This window comes from Numenius arquata, chromosome 9 (genome assembly GCF_964106895.1).
Source record: "Numenius arquata chromosome 9, bNumArq3.hap1.1, whole genome shotgun sequence".
NCBI lineage: Eukaryota > Metazoa > Chordata > Aves > Charadriiformes > Scolopacidae > Numenius > Numenius arquata.
The window spans coordinates 11,114,663-11,142,086 of record NC_133584.1 but is presented as its reverse complement, the minus strand read 5'-3'; the positions used below and the strand labels follow the sequence as shown (position 1 = coordinate 11,142,086).

Below are 27,424 nucleotides of genomic sequence, written 5' to 3'. Positions count from 1 at the left end.
TGGGTGGACAGAAGAGGGGGTACACAGTTGCCTGTGGGGTGCCCTACATTGCTTCATTCCTCCATAGGGACTCAGAACCCCCCCAGTTCATAGGGCAGACAGTAGGAAGGGAATGGGCAGGAGGCAGCTGCCTCTGTGCAGGAGCTCCTGCCCACCCCAAGTGTCTCCCCGCTACCTCCACCCCCTGGCAGGCGCCTGCCTTTGGGGGAGCGACCCCCTGCATCACCCGGGGGTGGCCCCTTTGCCTGCTGAGTAGGAGGGGGAGACAGGAGAAGGTGGGGAGTGGGCACAGGGTGGCACATGGGCAGGGATGGAGATGGAGGGTACCAGCCTGCCAGGGTGGGATCGGCCTCACCACACCGAGCACTTGTGCACCGGGTTCATGGGCGAGTTCTTGGGGCAGTGGAAAACCCGTCCGAACTCCTCGAACTGTGAGACACTGCCCAGGACCCTGCCGGGAGAGGGGAGCAACTCAGAGCTGGGCACACCCCCACCACCCCTGCCATGCGCCCTACTCAGGACACCTGCTCACCCCAGCAGCACCCCATCCCCTGCCCCAGGGATGCACACCCAGAGCCTTCTGGTGCCGTTCTGGTGCCCACCCCACTTTGCATGGCACTGCCAGACATGGGGAAGGCTGGCACCTGCTGTGCCCACCCGTTTTTGGGACAGCTGGTACCTGTAGTGCTCCGGGGCGTGCTTGTCCGTCAGCACCTGCAGGTAGATGGACTGGGATCGCCGCTTGATGCACCAGTTCTGCAGGGGAGAAAGGTTCTCACAGGTGAGTCAGATGGGGCATCCTGGCTTCTGGCACCCACTGGGGCCCCTGGGGGTCCCGGCACCCACCAAGGCACAACAGCCCCTCTTACTGCCGGGGGAGTAGGTGATGCCCAGGTTGTGCTTGTTATTGCAGGGTCTCCCAGGAGACTCTGTATGGGGTATAGATGGGTTGGGAGGTGAACACAGGGGTATGTTTGTTATTGTAGGGTCTCTTAGGGGAGTGGGCTGCCTGCCTCTAGGGTCTCCCGGGAGTTCAGGGTCATGTGCATTTGCTACTGTGGGGTGTCTGGAGGTGATGGGGGGGGCACATGTTTGTTATTGTAGGGTTCCCAGGAGCAGCAGGGGCTGTGCAGGATGCTCCTTGCAGGGCTCAGCCCTGTGCCCTGAGCCTAGGGTCTGCTGATGGAACCCAGCCTGGCTCCTGGCCATGGGCACCGGCTCTGGCACAGTTCTTGCCCTGTCCCTCAAGGCCACCAGTCCCACACTGGGTGACCACCTCACCCTGGTATGTGCCATGTGTGGGGAGGGCAGGGGCTCACCTGGGCGAAGGCGATGAAGAAGAGCTGGTCATGGGTGTATTTCAGGTGATGCAAGGGGTGCTCGGGACCGTGCTCCCGCACCCACTTCTGGTAGGCCTGGAGAACAAGGGGTGCCCTCAGCACAGCTTCGGTGCCCCCCCAAAACCTGTCCCGAGCCTCTCCCCTGGAGCCTGCCAGCAACCAGCAAGCTGGAACAGGCCCGCTCCCTGCTGCAGGGAGCAAGGTGGGGTTGGGGGTCTCCTGCGCCCCCCCGTGGGGATGGCATCAGCAGCTGTACTGTGGCCCTGCCGAGGCTGTGATACCCCGGGGAGGGGATGATGACACTTACGTAGTAGGCGAGTTTGAGCCCCCCCATGTCAGCGATGTTCTCCCCCAGTGTGTGTTTGCCATTCACCTGCCGAAAAAGACATGGAGTGAGCAGAGACGCCCTCAGCCAGGCATCCCCCCATTCCCACCCTGGCACCGAGGTGTGATGAGTTGCTGGGTCTCAGGGCTGGGCAGGGCAGAACCATGCTCTCCTGTGGGCACAGAGCAGTGGGGCCCCCCTCCACAGGGTAGTGTGTGCCCAGGCATTGCCCGGTGGGTGAGGAGGGGTCTCACCCGCTGGTTGTAGACAGTGAAGTTGTCATAGAGGTTGACGATACACTGCGCCTTCTTCAGGAACTTGCTGTACGACCGCTCCGTCCACCAGTGCACCAGGTTCCCATGACGGTCGTACTGTCCCCCTGCCGAGGCAACCGCCACCACCTCTAGTCCCACGGGACCCAGACATCCTTCCCCCCCAACCTGGGGATGCTCCTCACCCATCCACCTCCTGTCCTGGCATGGGACAGGGGTCACTCACCCCAGTCATCATAGCCATGGGTCAGCTCATGTCCGATGATGGTGCCAATCCCACCATAGTTCAGAGACCTGTTGAGGGGGGGGGGGTGGCAGAGATGAGAGAGTGGAGGGCACAGTGCTGGCAGGGATGGGAGTGACCCCAGGAGCTGGCACCCCCCACCCATGCCACTGCCCCCAGCCACATACCCTGCCCTGGTACCCCCCCCCACCCATGCCACTGTCCCCAGCCCCATACTCTACCCCCACCCCTGCCCCAGCCCCACACTCACTGTGGGAACTCCGGGTCGTAGAGGGTGGGCTGCAGGATGCCAGCAGGGAACACTGGGGACACAGGAGAGCATTGCAGTTGGTGGGGCCACCCTGTCCCATGCCCATCTGGAGCATCACCAGAGGACCCTTCACTGTGCCGCCCACCTTGGGCCCTCCCAACTTCCCCTGCCCCGGGGGGTTGAGCCCGGGGACATCGGGCAATGCCTCACCCATCTGGTTCTTGTTGGGCAGGTAGTAGGCATTCAGTGCCTGGGGGGGCAGCAGCCACCTGCAAGAAGAGACAGTGGTGCCAGCCTGCAGGGGCACCAGGGGGCACAAAAATGCCATCCCCTTGCACAGCTTGGAGGTCAGAGGGGCATTCCTGGCTTGCCCTGTGCCCTCCTGCCTACACCCCATGGGGTGCAACCGGGCATGGGGACAGGGGGCACGGGTGGGGCCATGCTGTGCCCCTCCCAGGGCAAGGGGATACCCACGCAGACTTGTCCACCTCCTGCCGGATCTTCTTCACTGAGAGCCTGATGCCAAAGGCGATGCTGTTGAGGATGTTCTTGAAGTAAGTCTTCTCGTCCACCTCAAACTGGGAGGGGGCACGGCCATGTCAGGGGGATGCCAGCCCCAAGTGCCAGCCCCAAAAGTGTGGGGAGCAGGGCTGGGGCATCCTCCCACCCCCATGAGCCTTGGGGACTGAGGGTGTGGGGTTGTGGCCATGGGCTAGATGTGGCACGACTGTGTCCTCATGTCCTGTTCTGTGTGACCATGAGGGTGGCTGCCTATCTGTCACCTCTGAGGCATCCCTGGGCCATGCAGGGTTACGGGCACCCCCAACCCTTTCTGAGGATGGAGTTGAGTTCTGATGGGGGTGCAATATGGGGAAAGGGACATCATCCAAGACCCCAGGGACATCATGGCACTGCCTGTGTCGCTGTGACTGTGGCTGTGCGAGTGGTGGGCACAGCAAGCTAACAGGAGGTGGCTTGTTTTGCACTGGCATCTCCCTATCCTGGTCTCTGCAGACCCCAAGGCAGATGTGGGGGACCATCTCCCTGCTCTGTGTGCCCATGCCCCTGCATGGCCCTGGTCCACCCCTTGCCTCATACTCCTTGTCGATGGCTTCTGGCTTCAGCAGGAAATCAGGGTACCCGATCATCACCATCATGTACCGGAGCTGCGGGCAAAGCAAGCAGCGTGGTCAGGCCCCCCTCCCCTGTGCTCCCGGGCTGTGGTGGAAGCAAGGGCAGGGATCCACACTGTTGGCCTCTACCTTGGCCCTGGCCGCTCTCCGCGTCTCCTCATCCATCCAGTCCAGCTCATCCAGGCGCTGGTCCAGGATGTACTTGATGTCCTCCACCAGCTGCTGAACCTATGGTGGGTCATCGTGGGCACTGGCATGGCATCCTCACCACCCATCACACTGCCAGCCAGTCCTCAGGAGGGTGCCAACTGGTGGCAGGCACCTTAGCAAGGGGACAGGAGGGACACAGTGGCTTCATGCCTGCAGGCACGCATCACCTACCTTGGCTTTGCTGGCAGAGGAGAAGTGCTCCTCAACAAAGAGGGCACCCAGGGCCATGCCAAAGTGCTTGTTGGCCTGGCTCAGGCAGATCTTGCCCGGCTCGAGCTGCTTCTCGTTGCCCTCCATCTCCTTGGAGAGCTCATGGATGGCATCGCGGAAGGGGGTGGAGAGGTGCTCGCTCAGCACCACCACAATGCGCCACAGCATGTAGTTGTGAAGGATCCTGGTGATGGGGGGCAGGATCAGGCCCCTCCACTAGCCATGTACCCAGGCACACAGGGAGGGTGGGGAGTGTGCACCAGGATGGGGACACCCCTGCTTGGGAATCAGGGTGATCAGGTCATGGGGGTGACTATGTCCTGTGGGGGGCCAGGGATGGTCTGGCACCATGTCCCTCACTGCTGTGTGATGAGTCTGGTGACCTCTAGCATGGGGGGTTCTCAGCGGGTGGCTGGGCACAAGCAGGGTGCTGTGGGGCCCATGACAGTGCCCTCTCCCAGGGGCTTCTCCAGGAGTCACCCTGCCCAGCCTGGCCTCCCCAGGATGGGGTATACCAGCCACTGCTACACTGTGCCCACCCCATTGCAAACCCTCTGCCAGGCTGGGAAAGGTGCTGGGGGCACAGGGGGTGATAGCCCCCCCTCACCTGCTGGGTGTCACACGGATGAGGTCAGACACCTTGTGCATGTAGTCGGTGGCCAGCAGCACCACCTCCTCCTCCTCTGAGAAGTTGTCATGGAAGATGCGGTCCAGCAAGCGCTTCCACTTGAGCTGCCAGGACAGGTACTGTCAGGGAGGTAAGGGGAACCCACCCTCCATGCTGCCCTGGAGGAGACCCCCTTCCAGGCTTTCCGGCCTCTCACCACCCCTTCCCACCCAGAAAAGTGCATGGTGAATTCATCACCCTCAAGAGGACTTATCTGGTGGGCAGTGAGGGCATGGAGCAGGGGGACAGGGACGAGTATGGGGCATAGGGCAGATGGGGGATGTGGGATGGCATGATAGGCACCAGGGGTACTCACTGTGGGGGTGATGCGCTGCAGCTCGCCCAGGGTCACTTTGTGGTACATGCTGCCTACATCCCTCCGCACATCGTCATACTCGGACACCGTGATCTGCAGGAGGTGGGCTGTCACCACCCCTCTGCCCACACTGGGGGTGGCACAGTGGCGGGGCACAGTTCTGGGGCAAGAGGGACTGATGACCCACATCCCTTCTGGCTCCCTGCCCTGAGAACCCTCTGTTGCCAGTGTGGCCCTGAGGGCTGGTCATGGGGGTCCTCAAGGAGTTGGGTTACCCAAGGGCTGGTCACGGGGGTCCCCCAGGGCCCAGACTAGGGTCCCTAAGAGCTGTCATGGAGTCCTTAGGGGCCTGGAGTGGGTTCATGAGGAGTGGACATGGGGATCCCCAAGGACTGGAGTGGTTGTCCCAAGGGCTGGGACTGGGGGTTCTCAAGATGTTGGGGCTGGGGTCCCTGAGGATCTGCCATGGGGTCCTCAAGGGGCTGGGATCCCCAAGGGATGGGCATGAAGGTCCCCAGGGGCTGGGAGTGGAGGTTCCCAAGGGGGTTGGGATGGGGTCCCTTAGGACCAGGCATGGAGAACCCCAAAGATCTGCCACCAGGGTGCCCAAGGGCTGGGTAGGGGCACCCCAAATCCCAGAGTGGGCATTCCTCTCACATTGGCAAGGTGCTGCTCCAACTGCAGGATCTCCTGGGCCTTCTGCTCCACGTGCTCGGCCCCCAGGAGGGTGAGCAGCCGCTCCATGAACACCCGATATGCAGCCAGGATCTGTGCCAAGGGAAGTGATGCTGAGTGCCACCTGGCACCGGCACTGCAGGCACTGGCACTGCTGGCAGTGGGGGTGCCCTCTGTCTGCCTCCCCATGCTGGGTGCTGGTCCCCTCCTGGAGTCCATGGCATCACTGTGGCTCCCTGCCCTCACCTTCTCGCTCTCCTCGTCCTGCCCCAGGTAGAGGGTCCGTTCGGGCAGAGTCAGCCCATCCTGGTCGATCTGTGGGGAGAGACAGGGGCAGTGGGTGAGGGGGAGGGGAGGGGGGAGGCTGTGCTGGGCAAAGCACCCCTCACCTTCACCCATATTGCAGAGTGACCCTGGTGCCCCAGGAGCCGTGGGGTGGCAGCATGGTAGGTCAGTCCTGTGCCCCAGTTTCCCTCCTGCTAGAGGGTGCTGGAGCTGCAGCAGGCAGCAGGCAATGGGCTGGGAGCCCTGGGCAGAGGGCAGGCCCCCGCTCCATAGCCTGACTCATGCCTGGCACACAGACTGCCCCATAGCCTGCCCTATGCTGGCACCATGCTCTGCCCCACTCCTGCCCCATGGTGGCCCCACACCTGCCCCGCAGCTGGCCCTGCTCCTGTGGTGCAGCCCTGACCCATGGGGAGCCGCAGGGATGAGCCAAGCTGCATGGAAACCATCATCCTTTACACCCCCACACCCCTCACTATCCTGTAGCCACAGGCACGTTCTCTGAACATGTATGTGCATATATGTGTGTACATGCTTGCGCATATGTATACACACACACACATATCTGTAGCTCACCCCTCATGACAGACATCTACGCGCGCTCACCCCTACACACACCCCCCCCACGCATCCACCATCTAGTTTATCCCCCTCCCCATGCACACACACTCGCACATGCACACACACACACACCTTTTTCTCTCTGTTTCATCCCCTGTGTCCCACCCCACCAGCCCCCCACCTCCAAGTACACAGCCACAGTGCTGCCCCACACCCCCGCAGGCACCTCCAGCCTTTCTCCACACTTCCCCCCCCCACATTATCTCCCCCCCATCCCATTTTGGTTTCCCACAAAGGCACTGCCACACGCACACACACACACACCTCACACTCACACCCATTACACACCCTTTCCCCCCCCTCAGTGACACCCTGACACCCCCCCAGCCCAGCCCTGACCCCCAGCCCTGGCTATCACACCCACCTCCCCCCGCCCACCCTGTCACACCTGCACCCTCCCACCCAGCCCTGCCACCCACCCACCCACCCTTTCCCTGTGACACACGCTCCCTCTAGTGTACACACAGGCGGCCCGTCACCACGGACCCGCTCTCCCTGGCCCCTCACACTCACAGACACCCCCCACTAGCCCCACCATCTCACAGGGAACAGGGCAGCTCATCCCGACCACTGTCCCCCCCACAGTGCCCCTCCTGCCATCCCCAACACCTCGTCCCCACCATGCCCACCCCCCCTCATACCCACCATGTCCCTGCTATGCCCACCCCCATGTTCCCTCCATGTCCACCACAGTGTCCCCACCATGCCATTGCTGTGTTCCCACTGCTGTGCCATCACCATGGCCCCCTATGCCCATCAGTGTGCCCACCATGGCATCCCCGCCATGCCCACCACTGCACTCCCCACTAAGGGTGCTTTAGGCTTGGCCACCCAGACAAAACCCACCCATGCCCTGGTGGCACCACAGCGTGAGGGACACTAGCTAGCAGGGGTGGGGAAGGCTGACAAAGCCACGGGCAAACGCCCTGGCACCCTGGCCCAGTGCTGTGGGGCTGGTGGGCACCCCCCTGTCACTGCCTCCGTTTGCAGATGGCAGCCAGAATGCCAAGGTGAGGGGCTTGGCTGCCAGCACTCTGGAGACTGGTGCTCTGCTGGGCTGTCCTCAGCACCCAGGTGGGTAGCACTGCTTCACTCTGTACGTCCCCCTGCCCATGTCTCCAACCCTGTCCTGGTAGTGCCACCCTCACCCTGGGGCAGCCTGACACGGGGGTCCCATGATGGGGAGACAGGGGGGTCCCCAGGGACAGGGGCTGTTGCCAGCCTGGCTGCCCACCACAATGAGGACAGTGAGTGGCACCTGGGGGGTGTCACCAGCACAAACGGGTGGGGGGGTGGGGAACAGCCCCAGGGACAGGGTGTCCTCACCCGGATGACGTAGCGGGAGGTGTTCCTCTCATCCAGGCTGACGGTGAGGGAGAAGAGCACAGCAGCACTGTAGACCCCCTGCGTCTTGTAGAGCAGCTCATTGAGGTCTCCGCGGCCTGGGGGGGCATCCCAGCCACCGCACTCCCCAATGACCTCCAGCATGGGCCGTGGGCCCAGCCGGTCGATCTCAGCCCGGTCCAGGCACGAGCGGAAAAACTCCTTGACCTTCCTCTCAGCCGAGCTGGGGGCTCGGCGCCGCACGGGGCGGCTCAGCAGCGCCCGCAGCTTGGCCTCGTTCTGCTCGGCGATGGCCCCGATGGTGCCGTACACCAGCTTGTCCTCGGGGATGCCGTGTCGCCGGAGCCAGCCGCCACAGGCAAAGGAGTAGAAGTCCTGGCAGGGGTCGATGGTGGCATCCATGTTTGCGCTGAGGAAGCGGGATGCCCGCAGGAAGGCCTTCTTCTCCTGGCACCCCTCCAGGCAGTAGCTGTCCCCTTCAGCCGCCAGGTACTTGAGGACCAACATGCACGTCAAGATGACGCAGAGCCCCGCGGCGAACACCAGCCCTGAGAGCAGGCAGACCTCCCGGCGGCTCCAGCGTGGCAGCCCCCCGCGGCGCTTCTTGGCCCCAGTGCCCAGCTGGAGGGCGAAGCCATTGGGCAGGGTACCACTCTGGTACTTGCTCACATACTTCACCTCCTGAAACTCGTCGTAATGGGCTGTCAGTGAGTAGGTCTTCTCCATGGCCAGGGATGGGGTCCCCGCAGGCAGTGCCAGCACAGGGGGCTTAGGGCAGGTCGGGGGTAGGCTCTGGCAACCCACGGTTCATACTGGAGCTGTGCCCATCTCAGAGGTAGGTGGTAGAGGGTGCCTGGGTGAGTCAGGAAGCTCCTGGAAAAGGCAGAGGAGGTGGTTGAAGGGAGTTTGGGGAGGAGCAAGGAGGGGGGGGGAGGTTGCTTCTTGCCGTCATCACTCCCTGTGTCGCCTGCCTGTGTGCCCCACTGGTGGCAGTGGGACTGGTTCCAGTGCCAGGAGCTTGGTGGCAGCTCTACCTCATGGCTGTCCCCTCTGCCAGCCCCTCAGGGTGCTGCCTGCACAGTTACAGGCAGATTTCAGTCTTTGGCACAGCTCCATCCCACAGATTCCCCACACCCATCCAGGGCACAGGTGAGAGCATCCACATTGGGTGGGTGTCTGGGGTGGTCCAGCAAGCCCATCCTCATGAGGCACTGTGAAAGCCCTTCCCAGCCTGGGGGGGGTGGGGTGTCACAGTGCTACCAATCCTTCTGGGTGGGCTATGGAGCAGGGTGAGCAGCTTGGAGAAGAGGGGCTTTGGGGAAATTTGAGGGGCTTTGGGGAGATTTGAGAGGGAGGGTGTTGGGTTGGGGTGGTGCGGGCTTTGTCGGGTTGTGTGGCCCTGCGTCAGGTTTCATCGCGTTGCATTGTGTTGGGTTGGGTCGTGGTGCGCCGTGTTGCATTGCGTTGTGTCAAATTATGGTGCGGCGCGTGATGTGTGCACAAAGTTAATTCCAGTCTTGGCGGGGGGGCGGGGTGGGTGGGTGGTGGGGGGTGGGAGATCTGGACCCCATGGACATCTCCCAGCATTTCCCCACTACCACCACCATCCACCCGATCCCTCTCTGCTGGCTGCTGACCGATGGGCAGGGATATCTGGCAGGGGTGCCGTGCTGTGAAGGAGGGGGTCTGTCCATGGGGAAAGGAGCATGAGGGCATGGATGGATCGAGGGGGTGGGCTTCAAAAGGGGACCCCAATCCTTCCTGGGTGCAGAATAGCATCCAGATTTGCAGGTGGGAGAGGACACGCTAGGGACAAAGAGCTGTGTGGGAAGTGGCCGGTATCCCCGTGGCGGAGCAACCCCCACCCCCCACCTGCCCAAGCCCCAAGGGCACCTCTCCCTCCGCAACTTGGGCAAAGTTGTGCCCCGGCGCTGCAGCCCGGCGGTGCCCGTGCCGGGGAGCTGCCGCCGCTGCCACCGGAAAGTTTGCGGGGCTAGCGGCAGGTGCGGTGGGGCGCGGGGGGGTCGGGGGGGCTGCCCGGGATGATCAGGGTATGCTGCTCGGGATGCTGCCCGGGATGCTTGGGGTGCCCGGGGGACGCTGCCCAGGATTCACAGGGCATGCTGCCCAGGATGGTTGGAGGATGCTGCCCGGGATGCTCGGGAGGTGCTTGCCGGGATGCTCGGGGGATGCTCGCTCGGCAGGTGCTCGCCGGGATGAAACCTGTGGTGCTCGGGGGATGCTCGGGGGTTGATCGAGAGATGCTCGGGAAGTGCTCCCTGGGATGATGCCCGGGATATTCGGGGGATGCTCGCGGGGTGCTCGCCGGCAGGCTCGGGGAGTGCACTCCCGGCTGCTCGGGGGCTGCTCACCGAGGTACTCGGGGGGTGCTCGGGGGATGTTCCCCGGGGTGCTGCCCGGGATGTCCGCGGGTGCTCGGGGGTCGCTCACCGCTTGCTCACCGAGACACTTGGGGGATGCTCCCGGGATGCTCAGGTGACGCCGCCCGGGATGCTCGGAAGATGCTGCCCGGGATGCTCGAGGGGTGCTCGGGGGTGCTCACCGGCTGGCTCGGTGGATGTCAGCAGGCTGCCCGGGGCTGCTGGCGGGCCGGCCCGGCGCTGCCCGTCCGGCTGCGCGCCCCGCGCTCCGCTCCGCGCCCCGCGCCGCGGCTGGCGGAGCGGCGGGGCCGGAGGGAGGCAGCGGGGCGGGGAGGGGGTGGCGTCTCCAGCCCGGCTCTCCCGCAGGCCAGGCTCCATTAACGAGATTATTATGCAAATAGAGCAGCCCTGTGCCACCCGCCAGCCTTACCTCATCCCCGCCGGCGGGGAGGTAGAGCGGGTGGGGGGGTCCCCGGGCCCCTTACCCCCGGGGGCTGGCACAGGACTGGTAGTGCCACTCCGCCTGGCATCCCCCGTCTGGGGACCCTGCTGCCACCCCCCGGCAGCCCGGCACCCAGAAGGGGCACGGCCGGGCATGGCCGATGGCCTGTGCCAGGTGCAGCCCGGCGACCTGGCACCCCTCCACCGTGCCCGGGCACCCTGGGGAAGGGCCGTCCCCTCCTGACAGGGTGGGTGAGAGGGGCAAAGGCTGTGGATGGGCAGGAGATGGAGCCTGTGAGGCCCCAGGTGAGAGGGTGGGCACGGGGGTGGCACGGGGGTGGCATGGGGAGAGGGCCATACACTCACACTCACACACACACATACACGAAGGTCCGGGAATATTAAACTGCATTGCAGATAAATCCCCAACATAAATATCGTGAGCTGCTCTGCCACGGGGGGGCCCAGCAAGGAGATTTATAGCCCAGCAATTCCCACCGCCCGTGGCAGCCCCCTGCAGTGGCCACTTACCCCGGCCCCGCACGGCCATCCTGCCTGCCATGCTTAGGGGTTCCTAGCCACCCTCACTGCCCCCCGCTGCCTGCACAGCCCTGAGTGCTCAGAGGGGGCCGTGGGTCTTCCTGGGTGCTGGGGTGGGAGGCCCAGGCAGCACATACTGGGTGATGTGCTACACGTGGCGGGGGGACCCTGCTTGGCGTGGGGATGGGTGGCTTAGCTGGCGTGGAACCCACTGTCTTGTTCTGTGGGCACCAAGGGCTGGCCCCAGGCACAGTCCTCACTGCCTGGGGCGGTTGAGTCTGAGCTCTCCTGTACCAGGGTGCCGTGCATGGCCCCAGCAAGGTGCCCACTGCAACATCACACACACAGGTAGTGGCACACATGTAGATCACACATACACCCGTGCACACTGACACTCACCAGTACACACAGGCTGTGCTCCCCCCCACACACACACACTCGAACATGCACTGCCGTCCAGCTCCTGTTACAGGGCACACGTACCCTGGCACGCTCACACACACACTCAGGTGTTGCAGCAAAGCTTTCCTGGGGCTCACACCAGGGCAGAAGGGCTCCATGAGTCCCACCAGAGAGACGCCTCTGGCTTGGACACCCTGACCAGCCAGGCACTACCAAACCCATCAGGGTGCGAGGGCACCTAGACCCAGCCTGCTTCATGGGTGGGCACGGGGTCCCTGGCCCTGCCGCTCACCGGGGGATGGCTGGTTGGAGGGTGGGGGCACAGGGCTGGGTGCCACCACGCCAGCCTCCTCATGCTTGCACTTACCCAGCCCCAAAACCCGCTTGGCACCTTGGTGAGAGCATGATGGATGCACACGGGAGGCGGGGGGCTGGCGTTATTAACAGCCCTGGGTATTGCTCCAACAGGGCTGTAAAAATTAAAGGCGTGTGGATATAAAATAATGGATAAATCTGAGCCGGCCGCAGAACGCTGCGGCGTCCCGCAGGAGTTGGCATCTCAAGAAGCTGGGGCATGGCAGGTGCAGGATGGGCACCTGCATGTAGATATGGGGGGTCAGACTGTGTCTGCACCCACTTCCAAATGCAGACTCCCCCCAAAAATCTCCCCCAAGTGCCCTGAGAGGATGCGCAGGCCATGCCAACCTGCAGAGCTGGCACTGTGGGGCAAGCGGCTGCTCCTGAAGCTGGGATGGAAGGAAAAGCTGTGCCTTTACAAACAGGGCTGGGGGCACAGGGCACTGGCTCCAGGATGCCCACAAGCACTGCCCAGCCCACATACACCCAGCAGGCAGGATCCGTGCCACGGTGCCAAGACACTCAGGCATCACCAGGCTGGTGTGACCCCAGGGTCCTGCCCGTCCTGTGGCCCATGGCTCTGACCCCGAGCAGGGCTGGGGGCAGCACCCGCCCCACCATCCCCGCTCCACCCTGCCCGTCCCACGGGCCACCCCGCTGGCATCCTCATTTTCCCCGAGATTAGCCGCGGCGCGGGAGCCTCCGTGCAACGCCAGCAGGTGACAAATAAGATTTTTCCACTCTCCCGAGCACCCGGCATGGGTCTGTCATTGAAAATGCAAAGCAGCGCAGTGCCAACCTCTGCCGCCCGCCCTCCCCTCCTCCAGCACCTTGGTGCCAAGCACCCAGCCAGCCAAACCCCCCTGCCATCACCGCTGGACCCCCCCCACTGCACCCACTGCACCCCCTCGGCAGTGCCAGGGTGCCGGGCACAGCGCCCTCGTGCTCAGTAGGGCAGGTTCCTGGGGATTTTCTTAGAGGGGTGTGAGTTTGGGGGTGTCAGCCTAGGTGGGCAGCATGGCCTCACAGTGCCCTTTGAGTGCACCCACATGCCCGGCACTGCGGGTGGGAGAGCAGGGGGGGGGGGGGGTGGGTGCACGAGGATCCCCGCCACGCTGGGTATGTGCCACCCTACCAGGGCCTGCCTGCCTCCAGGGAGGGTTTCAGGGTCTGGGGTGGGCCCACAGTGGGCTCACCCTGGTGGTAGGTGTGTGTGTGAGGGATTGTCCCTCATAGGAAACACTTAGCCCAAGACGTGCCTGCTGGGGTGGGCATCACCCCACAAACACCACATCAAGAGACACCCCCCCCCCCCCATCCTCAGCACCCAAGGGAGGGAGGACAGAAGCACATCCACCCAGCACCCACACCCCTCACCCACAGACCCAACCCTCCCAAACCCCTCAGTCCCCCCAAACCCCTTGATGCCCCCCAACCCTGAGCACCCCATTACCCACCGTGGCCCCCAGCCCGGCGCCAGGCGACTCCCCAGCAGCCCCCAGCCCCGTTCCCCCCCCGCCGCCGCCGCGTCTCCCCTCCGCTATTGTCAGAGGGTTGCCTCTGCCTCTGTCTGCGAAATTAATTCGGAGGTGGAGAGGGAGAATTATGTAAAGTGTGGTTATTCTGGAGCGGCGGGGGAAGCGCGGCTGATGGCAAAGTGCCTTTTTGTGTGTTTAATATGCATTTTTTTCCAGCGGTGCATTTTCAGGCGGGTAATTTGCTGTCTTTTCAGACCCCGATCAGTATCATTTCTCCGGCAATGACAGCTTTTATTTGCACTGAAATGAATGCTGCGAAATTTCCAAGAAATAGCTGAGGCCCCGTTGGCTGCCCACCCCCGCGGGGCCGGGGCACGGGCACCCGCCGACACCTGCCCCCCGCAGTCCCCTGGCTGGCTCCTGCCCGCAGCCCCACTCGGCAGCAGTGCCGGGGGTGCTGGGCACACACGTGTGCCACCTTGCAACCCCCATACACACCTTGAGACCTGTGTGCACATTAGCATACCACGTATAGGGGTGTATATACACCCCAATGCATGTGCACGTATAGATACTCCTTGTGTGCATACACGCACACTCCTTGGGCACGTATACACCCACCAACACAGCGCCCCCCCCCCCCCCCCCCCCCCCAGCACACAAACACACAGACTGCTAGTCCATGCATATCCCCCCTTAACACATACACACTCCCCACACGAGTGCCCCCTCCTGTGGTGGGGGAGTCCCCCACTTCATGTCCCCCCAGGCTTCAGCACAGCATCCCTAACCCAGGGCACCAAGCCCTCAGGAGGGTTTGGGGGCCCCCCCATGCATCCCTTTCCTCCCCCCCCTTGGCACAGCACAGCCCTTGGGGAAACTGAGGCACAGAGGGGGCAGGCAGAGATGGGTGCTCTCCCTCCCCTCCAGCCCATCACCTCTCCCGGCAGCGATAGGCAGGAGCTTGGAGAAGATGCAGGGTGTGGGTCTGCGTGTCAGGAGGGAGGAAGAAATGCTGTTTGTGTAGGTGTGCGCCGTGTGGGCGTTGTGCGCCGGAGCCGACATGCCGGAGCTGCTGTGCCGGTGTGCGATGCTGCCTTTGCAGCAGCCATACACATCTGGGTGCGCACGTGTGTGTCCGTGACAGCCCCCTGCCCGTGTCCCAGTGCATGTGACGGCCTGTCTGCAGGGGTGGTGTAGGCACATACGTCCAGGTGATGCCACGTGGGCATCTCCGCCTGGGACAGCGTCTCCGCGTGTGCCACACTGTGTATGAAGCCAGGTATGCTCCCTGTCACACATGGCCCAGGGGTGACAGATGGTATTGGGGGGTGCCTGTGCAATGATGCACCCCCCACGACCCCCCCCAAAGCCACGGCTGGCTGTACACCCCCAGCTAGGGGTCCCATACACCCCCAGCCACAGGTCCCCAGCTGCCATGGAGCTGGTGCCTGGCACGGCCAAGGTTAACTCTGCCGGAGCCCGTCGGCATGGTGCGGGGAAGCTTTAATTTAATGAAGTGTGAGGCTTTTTATGGGCTTTTAATTACGTGGTGATAATTAACATTATAGGCCGCCGGGTCCCGCTGGTGCCCGGCTGCCCTGTGCCAGCTCCCGCCTGTTTGTAAATAAACCCCGTGGGCCACACGGTCTCCAACCCAGGGCACCCACCTCCCATGGCAGGGAGCAAAGCCAGCCCCAGCCCCCTGCCCAGCCATCAGGTGGGAATTTAGGCACAAATTCAGGCATGACCCGCTGCAAAAGGCGGGGAGCAAGGCACACACACCCCTTTATATTCCCTCCTCCTGCAGCCCTCCAGTCGAGCAGAGCTGCCAGCTGGCAGTGCCAGGCTTGGTGAGAGCAGGAGCAGGCGGCAGTACCACACTTGTCCCCCTACACCAGAGTCCAGACCGGCCCAGAGCAGCCCCCCTCCCCGTGCCCAGGCTAATAGGAAGCAATCCATCAGGCAGGGCCCGGGCACGCTGCCCACCTGCCAGGCACCCGATGGATTTATCGCCCAGCACCCAGGCAATTTCCTGCCCTCCCCTAATCAATAAGGGGGGAGGGAAGGGGGAAATGCCAGCTCCCCCATGCAGGTCATGATGGGTGTGGGGATGCCCCACAGGACTGGGCCCAGAGCAAGGGGGGTCGACCCCATTGAGGGGGGCGCTAGAGGTTAAAACATCTGGGTGTCCCCACCCAGAAGCACTGGGGGTGCCAAGGAAGACCTGGGGTGCCATACCCTGCAGCCATTAGGGCCAGTTCCCCCCGCCCCCAGCCTCACGCAGGGAACCCAGGCATCCGGGCTCCCCTCCCCCACCTCTTCCCATTTAATTTTTCCTAATGAAAGGCAGGGAGGATGGCGGGGAGCCGGGGCACCAAGGTCGAGGCTGCCTTTAATCAATCCCCGCTGCTGGCTGGGAGCCCGGAGGAGCCGGCGGAAGAGAGGCTGGGGGCTGCAGTACGGAGGAAGCATGGCGTGGGGGTGCAGGGTGCAACTAAGGGGCTCCCAGTAGCCAGCTGGGGCTGCCACTAGCCAACTAGGGCACCTAGTGCTTGGTCGCGCCTGGGACCCTGCCATCTCCCACCACCACCCCAAAGAAAAGGCACGGTGAATGCTGTGCCCGGATCCTGCCAGGGCAGCTTTAAGCCTGTGCAAGAGACACCTCCCCCCCAAAATAACAACCCACCCCCACCCTGCACCCACCTCCCAGCATGGGGCACTGACCCCTCCCTGCCCAACAGCCCGGGGACGCCGGGGCTGGGGCCAGCCCCAGGCTCAGGCTGCTAAAGGCACTGGGCGAAGGAGACTGCAGGGAGCCGGGGGTAGGGGACAGGACAGAGGGAGGGGGGGTGACCTAGAGCTGGGTGCTGGTGACGGCACTCACCCCGTGCACCAGCACGGTGGGACCCAGCCCACGGGTGAGCAGCTCCAGCTGGTGTAGGTAGAGCGGGTAGAGGCTGGTGTCGGCCGGCGGCCGTGGCAGGTAGAGGAAACGCACGGCCGGCGCGGGGCTCTGCTCCAGGACGAGTTTGTTGGCGGCACAGACATACTCATCTGACACTTGGGTGGCATTGGCCGGGAAGTTCACTGCCTCTTCCTCCTCTTCCTCCTCCTCCCCCCCTGCCCCCGTGGGCGCCGGCCCCCCCGGGGGTCCGTGGCGGGTTTGCCAGTGCAGGCGGGTGACGGCGTCCCAGGGCACCAGCTGGATCTGGGCCTGGATGCGCAAGTCCTTGAGGAGCTGGCGCAGCTTCTCCTCCTGGGCATGGGGCATGGCGCCCGCCTCCACGCAGAGGAAGAGGCGCAGGCGGGCCCGGCGCCAGGCCCGCGCCATGTTGAGAACACAGGCCATCTGCAGCAGGAAGAGGCTGCAGGTGTCGGCGTAGCGGGCGCTGTCGGGCCGCAGCAGGTTGACAGGCCAGACGTGGATGGTGGGCGGGGGGCTGGCAGCCCGCCGCAGCTCCCAGGCCTTGTCCAGGCTCTCCAGCTGCCGGGCCAGCAAGACATTGCGAAGCATCTTCAGGGCGTCAGCCACGATGCCCACATACTCCCGGGCCGACAGCAGTTTGGGGGCGGTGGGTTCCCGCAGAGGGGGGAAGCCCAGGGGGACCTCCTCACGGGTGCTGGTGAAGGCAGGGTGCCGGGCTAGACCGTCCTGCGGTGCTGCGTCGTCGTAGAAGCCCAGCACCAGGGTGTTGGGGCGCATGCCACCTGCCGGAGACCACAACAACCTGGCTGAGCAGATGTTGGCACTGCAGGTGCCAAAGAGCCCCAGCTTGGCTTTGACATTGCTCACCATGGTGATTCCAGACCCCTCAGCATCATGCACCCAGATGCCTCCAAGACTCAGCTTGGCCTTGCCCAACCAATACCTCTCTGAACTCCAATTTGGCTTTGGCACTGCCTACACTGGGCACTTCCAAGCCCCTTGGCGTTGCCCATCCAGATGTCTTCAAGCCTCTCAACACTGCCAACAAAGATGCCTCCAAGCCCCAACTTGGCTTCAGCATCGCTCACCCCAGATGGCTCCAAGCCCCACCTTGGCTTTGGCACCACCCATCCAGATACCTCCAAACTCCTTGGCACTTCTCACCTCACCAGGGTAGCAGGGTGGACCCTTACCCATGCCCAACGCTGGCGCTACTCACCAAGGCCAGAGGTGAAGAGGAGCTGCCGGACACCATGCCGCACTGAGGGCGCGAGGGTGAGGCTGACGAAGGCCTTAACGTTCAGCTTGTCCACCAAGCTCAGCCATGAGTCCTGCTGGGGCTGCAGCGGGTCCGAAGGCAGAGTGTCTGAGCAAGAAGAGCATGAGGGGGTCAGGTACTCCATATTGGGGGTTCACCCTGCTGTCCTTGCAGCACCCCCTCTGCAAAAAAAATGCCAACCCCCATACCCACCCCAGCACCCACAAGACAAGGAGGGTGGAAGCAGGTGCTTCTAGCCAGAGATATGAAATTATACATAAGTATATGAAAAATACCCAGGCAGCCCCATCCCCCCTCCCCAGTTTCAGGCCATTAGTCACCACGGCAACGGCAGAGGGGGGAGCAAAGCCAATGTATCCGCTGGGATGGGGACGACCACAGCGTGTGACAGGGAGCACATGTGTGCAAACCAATACACACCAGGGTGCAAACACGCCTGATGCATGTTGACGCACAGCAGCAGGCATGAGGTGAGGATGCCATAGGCACCCGCATGTGTAAGGCTGTGCTGAGTGTGTGCCCACATGTGTGTTGGGTGTGTGCAGGCATTGTCACATGCAATGTGACCATGCTGCACAGGGGCCCAGAGGAGGCTGGGTGCCATGCGCTATGTGTGCACACCAGCACCGATACATGCAGGAGCCCCATGTGCACACGCAGGGATGAATACCTGAGCACACGCATGTGTAAGCGCAGGTACACAGGAGAGGTGGGACACACACAAGCCACCTAGGTCTCCCATACCAAGCCAAACCCAAGGTGCCACGTGTGCCCAAAATGCTGCCATTCCCTTGCTGTGCCCACCCTGCCCAGTAAGGAGCTGGGCAGCAGCATCACCCCAAGGACTCCAGATGCCCCACAGCACCGCAGCAAGGGGCGGAAGCCACCAGTGCCAGGGACAGTGCAGGTCCTCACCCAAGTCCTGCAGCTCAACATGGCCCAGGACATAGAGTCCACTCTTCTTGAGGTCATTGACAAAGTCAATGAGGCGGGCGCTGCTCCGTGGGTTCTGCACCATCAGCAGCATCTGCGGGCGCCAGAACTTGACGTGGTCCTTTCGCACATCCAGCATCAGCAGGTACTTCCGCACCTGGAGGGAGAGAGGGAGGGAAGGAGGGCAGCAGGTGAGGAACCCTCCTTCTTTCAACAAACCACCCATGGGGACGCCAGCCCTGAGGACATACTGCCCAGGATGGAGCTGCCATGGGGACACCATCTTGGGGACACCATCTCTCTGCCCCATGAGGATAGGGCTCACCTGGTGGAAGATGAGGGCCTGGCTGATGTAGCCCCAGGTGCTACTGGGCGAGAGGTAGTGGAGAGCGAGGAGGAGGAGGAGAAGGAAGCCCAGGCTCGCTGAGGCCGACACAGGGCTGATGAGGAACATCATGACACAGCAGCCCGCAATGCCCAGCAGGCACGTGTGCCAGGTGAAGTATCGGAAGGTGGGCCTGGAGCAAGGAGAAGGAGACACCATGGCGAGCTGAAGGGCAGGCACGGCAAGGGGGACTGTGCCAAGGTGCCAACCAGCCATGCCCAGTGAACCCTGCTGTGCCAGCCCAGGGCACGTCGGGTACCCCAGATGCCTGTGGGAGAGGGCACAGAGGGAAAATGGTATCTCCCAGGGCACCAGGCAGCCCCCTTGCTGCCAGCCCCTGGCAAACAGGGGTAATGATGGCTAGGGGCTGTGGCTGCCCTGGCACAGCCGGGGGGGGGCAGGTAGTGTCAGGCAGCGCGTGGCAGTGCCGGCGGCCGCGGCGCCTACTCAGCCTGGTGCAGGGAGGTGGAGGCGGGGAGGCAAGAAGCTGTTATTTTCTCTAATTGTTGTTTTTCCTGAAAGGTAATTAAAATCCTTTTCCGCTGCGCTTGATGGGGACCTCAGTGTTGGGAGGGGCAGCACCAGATGTGGGGTGGGGGAGGGGACCATCGCCACCCACCCCAGCAGCCTCCCACCACCCCAGGCACCCATCCTGCCCCATCCGTGCCCGGCCAAGGCAGAAGGCAGGAGCCAAGCCCCAGCCTGGCACAGACACCACCTCTCCTTTGGGAATGGGGCACTCTGGGGGACCTCCAGGCAGTGCCACCCAGCCATGCTCAGGGCACTGCCTCTGTCCCACCTGGGGGACTCTCCCTGCTTCAGAGGCACAGCACCCTGCACCGAGGCTGGCAGGTATCACCCAGGAGGAAGATGAGGCTCCCCCCAGCCACCCTGCCCCCCCCCCAGATTTGGGCAGCCCTGCCAGGCCAACCCCATGCCAGGGTACCCCTCACCACCGCCCCAGGCTGGGGCTGCCTGCCACACACACTCCTCCTTCCTGGAAGATCTTCTCCTCCCCCCACCCAGGATCCCCCTCTCTCCCCCTTCCCTGTTAGTTTAATTAGCGCTAATGGAAAGTGGGCTCCATCACCGCTTGGCAAGCTGCCTGGGGGATGCCGGGCGGGTAGAGGCTATAAATTACCTCCAGAAAGCCTAAGGGGAGGGGGCGAGTGGTAGCCAGTGGTGCTGGATTTATCTCTACCCACTCAGGAAAGCAAGGCCAGGGTGTGGGGACTGTGACAAGCCAGTGCCATGCAGGAACCTGGCCCCTTCTCCCTCCCAAGGGATGGGAGTGTCTTTGCCCCCCTTAAAGCCCAGGAGAGGGGTGCTCAGCATCTCTGCCCCTCCCTGGTACCAGCAGGTACCTGAAGTTGGGGGCTGATGCCCACTCCAGTGCCAGGCAGGCTAGGTTGACGGTGGCGTAAACCAGGAGGAAGAAGGTGGTCACGACCCCCGCGATGGTGTTGAGCTTCCCAGAGAAGAGCACCAGCTGCAAAGAGCATGAGAGGGCACAAGGTGAATGCGCCCCCCAGGATGGCACCCCTGGCATATGCCCGAGTTTGGTGCATGCCACGGCAGCATGTGTGGAAAGCATAAGAGCAGTGCCATGTGGGCACAAATCCCTGCCCCTTGCTATCCTTCATTTATGGGCTCAGGGAGGGATGGGCACAGCCACAGGAGGACACCCACGGCAGGTAGGATACCCAGGGGCAGGGGGAAGTGCCAGGCTCCACAACACCCAGCCCAGGTACCAACCCACCTTCATGTGGTGGGGCTAGGAAAGGAGTATCTTCGGCAAACTCACCTGCACCACCAGCCAGGAGAGGATCACTGCCATCACAGGGTTGCCACTCGCAGACGTCTTCTTGGCCAGCGCCAGCGCCCGGCCTGCGGGCAGAGCAGGGAGATTGGGCTGGGGCACCCAGTGAGCACCAACAGGCTCAGCTACCAGCCAGGAGTCCTGTCCCCACCCTGAGTGCTGGGGTTGGGGCAAACACCAGGGCTCACAGGTGACCCAAGTGGGCACAAGCCAACGCACAAAGCATCACCCCACACCAGGAAGGGGGTTCCCTAGTGCCAGGGCTGGTCCTTGGCAGGGACAACCCGCCAGGTGGGCTCGGGAGGGTGCCAGCACGCTCTGGGCACTCACCAAAGAGATCATCCCGGGCCAGGGCGTAGAGGATGCGGGATGCCCCAATGAGGTTGCTCATGGCTGCGGAGAGGGTGGCAGCATAGATGCCCACAGTGACCAGGGGTGGGAAGATACTGATGTCACGCAGGAAGCCGTAGTCTTTCTGCAGGAGGGTCCTGGAAAGGGACATACACACACTGGCAACCATCTCAGCTCAGGCAAGTGCTCTGGCACCAGGCACACCCTGGCAGCAATGGCCCCAGCGAGGGGCCGGGTGGCTGTACCTGTTGCAGGTGGCACACATGAGAAAAGCCAGCAGATTGTAGACAAGGTAGGTGAAGAGCACGGCAGAGATGGTGCCCCGTGGGATGGAGTAGCTTGGGCGCTTCAGGTCCCCTGCGGGCAGGAGCACGCAGCATTAGCACCCACAGGCACAGCACCCCCTTCCTCTCCTCCAGCCTTGGCTCCTGCTCCCAGCACCACCCAGCCCAGCACCTCCTGCCCGTACCTGACATGTTGGAGCCTGCCATGATGCCGGTGCAGCCGTTGAACATCACGGCAAAGACAGAGCTGAAGCTCATCATCTGCCCAGTGGTGTAGTCCACCGCGTACCCACCTGCAGGACACACGGGCACAGCTGTAACAGGCTGTCCAGGGTGGCATAGCCCCACCATATACTCTCTCCTCGATGTCCCCATACCCAAACCATAGGAGAAACCGCCCCAGAGCACGCACTTTGTGCCTAAAAGCTCTCCCCACCCTCTGGTGAACCCTTGCTGATGTGGAGGTGTCAGTGCCTCCCCTCCCTGGGGCACGGGTGCCACAGTGGGTACAGTGAGCAGGGTGGGGAGAGCAGTTCCTCACCGCCCAGGTTGTCTCGCAGGGTAGCAAGGGAGAAGCCTGTGAAGGAGCCATTCTCAGTCTCGGAGCTGTTGAAGTGGGGCAGGCGAATGGGCACCCCAATGGGCCGCGTGGCGAAGAAGCTGACAAGGATGGTGCCCAGGACGCCCGCGACAATGAGGAAGATGAGGAAGGTGGCCTTGGCGTAGATGGAGGCACCCACGAGGCACACGAGGAGGCAGAGGGCCAGCAACACTGTGCCGTAGAGCAGCTCATACCAGTAGCTCTGAGGCAGGACATGGACGCCTGAGCCTGCTTTTTGCCCTGGGCAGAGACAAGCCAGTATCAGTGGGGCTCAGAGGGGGCATCACCAGGAGCTGAGAGCCACCAGTGTTGTGCCAGGCACAACGGGCACCAACTCACTGTCCAGAGGACTGGGCAAGCCATGCTGGCTATGCCAGGCATGGCGCTTGGCACCCCTGGCAGGGCACTAGGGCTACTCAGGTAAGAGACACCTGCTGTCCCCAGCCACCACACACAGCGGTACTCACCAGGTGGGATCCCAAAGCTGTCCACCACCGCCTCCACCAGCCCCAGCACATAGAGGGCACTGCCACACACGTTGGCCAGGAAAAACATGATTCCGATACTGCCCCCGAACTCCGGGCCCAGGGCACGGCTGATCATATCTTTCTCAAGTCAAGGGAAGATGCCAGCAGCCCAAACCACCATCAAGTGCCCCCACCCCTCCCTCACAGGCCAGGGGGGTCACAGTCACAGCGTAGGACCCCATGGCCGCTGGGGGTCACCCGATTTTGGCCCACATGCCCTGCCCCAGCACCACCCACAGCAAAGGATACAGTAGGCTCCTCCGGCATCCAGTGCCCCGTTGGTAGCAATGGCACACACGGACAGCACCGTCATGCCGATGATGAAGTATGCCACCGCAAACATGGCCAGAGCTTGGTACAACCCGGCATGGCCCACCACAAACCCTGCCAAGGTTGAGGGAGAGGCCGGCATGCCCATTAGCTGGGCACGGACCACCCCCCAGACAGGGTCCCTGGGCACAGCCAGCCCCCAGACCTCACCTGGGGTACTCCCATCCCTATGCCCACAGCTCCCCCAAACATGCCACTTCCTTCTCTGCCAGGGTGGGGATGTCCCCATCCCAGAGTGCTGCCACCTCCCACCCACAGCAGCACCCAGGGCCAGCCCAGCCAGTGCCCCCCACCTCAGGGCACCTCCATCCTCCTGCCGTGCCAGGATCAGGCCCAAAGGCACCCTGGGCACGGGCAGATCAGGGGGGCACACTCAAAAAGCAAACAAACAGGGCAGGGGCTCTGCTGACCACCTAGCCCCGGGGGAGGGGGGGGGGGGGGGGGAAGGGTGTCACTGCGGGGGGGTGACAGGACCCCCATGCCCTGCTGTCACCCTCAGCGCACAGGGGGTGCCTTGCACCCCAGCTCGGGCACCGGGAGCTGATGGGCTCCCCTCAGGGTTCATGTTGCCACCCCGCTTGCCCGCTGCAAAAGCAGGAAGCAGAAGCAGCCCTGGGGCATCCCTGCCAGCCGGGGCACTTCTCCTCGACCCCCCCACCCCAGAGACAGAGCACCCAGAGCCCCCCGCCGCCCTGCCCGGGGTGATGGGAGGCGAGCCCGGCTGGCGGCAGCCGGGGCAGGACGGGGCTGCCTGTGGCTGCAGGGAGATGCCCTATCTCAGCCGCAAGCCAGGCCGCAGCCATGCCTGCCGGGAGGCGAGGGGGGTGCCGGGGCATGGCGGGGGCACGGGCACCGCAAGGAGCCCTCGGGGAGACAAGCTGGGTTTGGGGGCATGCCCTGCGATCCCCGGAGGGCTGGAGGGTGCCCAAGTGCCAAAAGCAGGGGTGGGGGGGTGGGGGAGAAAAAAAGGGGTGTCCCAAAACCGGGGGGGGGAGGGGAGGAGGAGAGGTAAGCAGAAGGGGCTGCTCGCTCTGGAGTTCTGAGTTCTGGGGACTGTTTGAGGCCTGGGGGAAGCCCGGGACTGCTGGGGGGGCAGCCCCGGCCCCTCCATGGTGGGACGGTTCCTCTTCCCGGCAGCTCCCCTCCCCCTCCGCCCCGCACTTCCCCTCCAGCCCCGCGGCCCCCGGGGGACGCACCCCCAGGTGGGGGGACCAGAGCAGGTGGGGGGACCCCGGTGCCCACTGTGGGGTAGGGGCTGGGGCGTCAGAGCCCGTGCGAGGACCCCCAGCAGGGGGGCGGGAAGGGGGTGAGCGATGGTAGAGGAGAGCTGTGCCCCCAGCCCACACCCCCGAGGGTCCTTCCAGCAGGGGAAGGGGCTCAAGGCCCCACCAGAGCCTGCCGGGCCCCCCCGGGCACACAGCCAACTCCCGCCCTGGGCTTTCCGTGGGCGGAAAGTGAAAGAGGAAAAGCCTTCTCTCTTCCCGGACCCAGGCAGACGCCATCTGCCCCGGGCCTCTGCCTGCCCCGGGCCACACTGGGGCATCTTTCCCACCCAGAGCCCCCCAAAGGGCTGCCACCTCCCCCAGTCTGTGCCCAGCCTGCCTCCCTAGTTCTCCTAAGTTGCTCAGGAACAGATTCATAAGGCAAACTGGGAGCAGACTGGGACCCAATCTGTGCCCTCTGAACAGCACAGAGCCGGGGGGCAGCTGGGTGCCTGATGGGGGACACCAGGGTCCTATCCTGGGGACACCATATGGGACCTGGGAGAGAACTGAAGTGCTGGAGCCTCACACTGGGGGATGCCTGGGGAGCAGTGGGGTCCTGGCACTGGGGGATGGGGGGACACGAGGGCACTGGGATCCCACTTAGGGAAGGTGCTGGGAAGGCACAAGGGAGTCCTGCCCCAGGGACACTAGGGCTTCAGACTGGGGTTCCTTGCTGGGGGTGCTGAGGTTCCAAACCGGGTTCACATCTTGCGAGTACAGCAGGAGCCCTGCAGCCTCAGGCCTCAGACTGGAGGGGTCAGGAGGGGACACACAGCACTGGGACCCCAACCTGGGGGAGAACAGAGAGGGCACTGGGACTCCAGACTGGGGGGCTCGGGAAAGGGCACTGTGAGGGCACTGGGGCCCTAGACTGGGCACACTGGGGCGAGCAGTGGGGTGAGCACTGGAGGGGAGAACTGGGACTCCAGAGAGGCAGGCTCAGGTGACGGCACTGGGAGGACACTGAGGACCCAGACAGGGGGAGCTCAGGGGGAGCACTGGGACGTCAGACTGGGAGGCTGGGGGGAGCACCAGGAGGGCAGAGGGAGGACACTGGGGCTCTGAACTATGGGGTCTCAGGATGAGCACAGGAGCTCCCAGATGTGGGGAGCTCCAGACTCAGGGGGCCTCAGGAAGACACGGGGCCCTGGGATGACACAGGCCTAGACTGGGGGTGCCAGGCAGGGCAGGTGAGCCTCGGGGGACCCCGGGGGGCAGCCGGGAGAGGGGCAGGGGGGGTCGCCCGGAGGGGCGTCGGCACTCACCGAGGCGCAGGAAGAGGACGACGCTGAACATGGAGAGCAGGGTGGGCACCACGACGCCCAGGAAGGTGGGCAGCTTGCGGGGGGCGGCAGCGGCGGAGGCCCGGCCGCGGGCGCGCTCCCGGCCCCGCTCCTCCTCACCGGAGCCGCCGCACAGGCGGTACGTGAGCAGCGCGCTCCGCTCCGAGCTCGCCATGGCCCGGCACGGCTCCGGGCACCCCCGGCCCCGAAACGCGCCCGCTCCCGGCCCCGGCCCCGGCCCCGGCCCCGGCCCCGGCCCCCGCCAGCCCCGCCCTCCGACCCGGGCCCGACCCACCGTGCCCCGCCCACAGCCCCGCCCCTCCCACCTGACCCCGCCCACGACCCGCCGGATAGACCACGCCCCCGGAGTGATAGGCCACGCCCCCAGCCCGGGGTAGGCCACGCCCCCGAACCCGCCCGATCGCGTAGGTCCCGCCCCGGGTTGGCGGGAAGCCCCGCCCCTTTGTTGGCCCCGCCCACAGACCCCCGCCCGTACCTCATGGCATGGCGTCTCCCGGACCCAAATGCACCCCTACAGCGGACCCCTCCCCGCTCCCCTTCCCAGCCCCAGAGGGGTCCCACCCTGACACCCCCACAGTGACTCCCCCAGCGTCACCCCACACCCCGAACGCCCCCAACACCCGGCCCTCCCGAGGTCTCCCCGTCCCTGGTACCCGGTACTGCCCTCCTTCCCCCCACCCCGAGATGCACCCCACTCCTCCCGGCACCCCAAAACCAGTCCCCGCGCCCCTGCATCGCCACACGCCCCCCGACCCCCCTATACACGGCCGCACCCCGTGGCTAGCACCCCGATACCGACCCCGGCAGCCCCAGGCTCCCCTCAGGGACCGCCCTCCATCCCCGGTGCCCTCTCCCCGCGCCCCCCCCCGCCGGTGCCGGCCGGGCTCGGCTGCCCGCGCCAATTACCGGACAATCGGGGCCCCCGGGGGCGCCGTCCCTCCCTCCCTCCTTCCCTCCCTGCCCGCCGCCGGGGCTGGGATCTGCCCGGGCCCCGGGGTCCCACTGCCGCCGCCGCCCGGAGCGGCCGAGCGCCTCGCCAATTAGGTTAATGGGATTGGCACCGGCACCGGGGCGGGGGGGGGCACGATGGGGCCCCGGGGGAAGAACCCCACGTCCGCCTTGGGCACCCGCGGTCAGCCGAGCGGTTGGTCCCCACGGGGCAAGCCCGTGTCACGAGTTGGGGGATCCGTGCGGCGACACCGGGACGGGGACCGGGGCCGCTCCCCGCGGTGGGATGGTGCTGCTCCCCCCTGTCGTCCCCCGCCACGTCCCCGCTGTCCCCCGTGGGGCCGAGGCCCAGCGTGCCCCCGCGGTGTCCCCGCGGCCGAGGTAGGAGCCCGGCGCGGCCGAAGCTTTCATCTGCGGCGGGGCTGTCGCCGTGCCAGCCGCGGGCAGCGCCGCGCCTTTGATGTGCCACTGAAGCGGCATTGTCCGCGCCCCGCTGGCACCATCGGGGCCGGGGGGGGGGGGAAGACCGGGGGGGACCGCGGCACGGCAGGGGCTGTAGGCACGGAGGCGCCCCTGCCCCTAATAGGGACGGGGGTGGTGGCACAGGCACACACACCCCGGCCCCTAAATGCGGATGGGGACACGGGCACCTCCCGCACCTAATGGAGACAGAGAGGGGGGCGTGGGCACCCCCTAAGGAGAAGAGAGACGGTGGCATGGGCACCCTCGATGGATGTGGGGACACGGGCACCCCCAGACTGCTAAATGGGCATGGGGACATGAGTGCCCCTGGCCCTAACGGGGACAGAGGTGCATACCCGGGCACCCCGGCCCCTTAACAGGGACAGAGATGGGGGCACGGACACCCCCCGCACCCCAAAGAGGTGATGGGGATGCGGCTGCACCCTGCCCCGCCAAAAGAGCTGAGGCCGGGACCGTGGGGCACGGGAGGGTGGCAATGGGGGCAGGAGGGCAGCG

The 27,424-nt window shown here is 64.5% G+C and overlaps 2 protein-coding genes across 3 annotated transcripts; both read right to left on the bottom strand.

Annotated features, from left to right (window-relative positions):
• Window positions 1-351: 351 nt before the first annotated feature.
• ECEL1 (endothelin converting enzyme like 1) lies at window positions 352-8,618 on the bottom strand. 2 transcript variants are annotated; one of them, XM_074153456.1, is made up of 17 exons: window positions 7,875-8,618; window positions 5,889-5,957; window positions 5,625-5,735; window positions 4,968-5,060; window positions 4,592-4,716; window positions 3,946-4,168; window positions 3,694-3,792; window positions 3,523-3,597; window positions 2,906-3,009; window positions 2,642-2,700; window positions 2,432-2,483; window positions 2,164-2,231; window positions 1,920-2,044; window positions 1,648-1,713; window positions 1,320-1,415; window positions 680-756; window positions 352-451 (listed from the first exon to the last, which is right to left on the bottom strand). In XM_074153456.1, the coding sequence occupies exons 1-17, from the start codon at window positions 8,616-8,618 to the stop codon at window positions 352-354; spliced, it is 2,286 nt and encodes a 761-aa protein (XP_074009557.1). The 2 variants fall into 2 exon arrangements, with proteins under 2 accessions (XP_074009557.1, XP_074009558.1); XM_074153457.1 differs by having other exon boundaries at window positions 2,912-3,009.
• Window positions 8,619-16,348: 7,730 nt separating this feature from the next.
• On the bottom strand, window positions 16,349-25,652 carry SLC12A9 (solute carrier family 12 member 9). The gene is made up of 13 exons (XM_074153202.1): window positions 25,460-25,652; window positions 22,849-22,983; window positions 22,540-22,677; window positions 22,013-22,312; window positions 21,657-21,764; window positions 21,433-21,544; window positions 21,167-21,324; window positions 20,822-20,904; window positions 20,382-20,506; window positions 18,958-19,150; window positions 18,615-18,789; window positions 17,640-17,786; window positions 16,349-17,202 (listed from the first exon to the last, which is right to left on the bottom strand). Exons 1-13 carry the CDS (start codon window positions 25,650-25,652, stop codon window positions 16,349-16,351), a joined length of 2,721 nt encoding a protein of 906 aa, XP_074009303.1.
• Window positions 25,653-27,424: the final 1,772 nt, after the last annotated feature.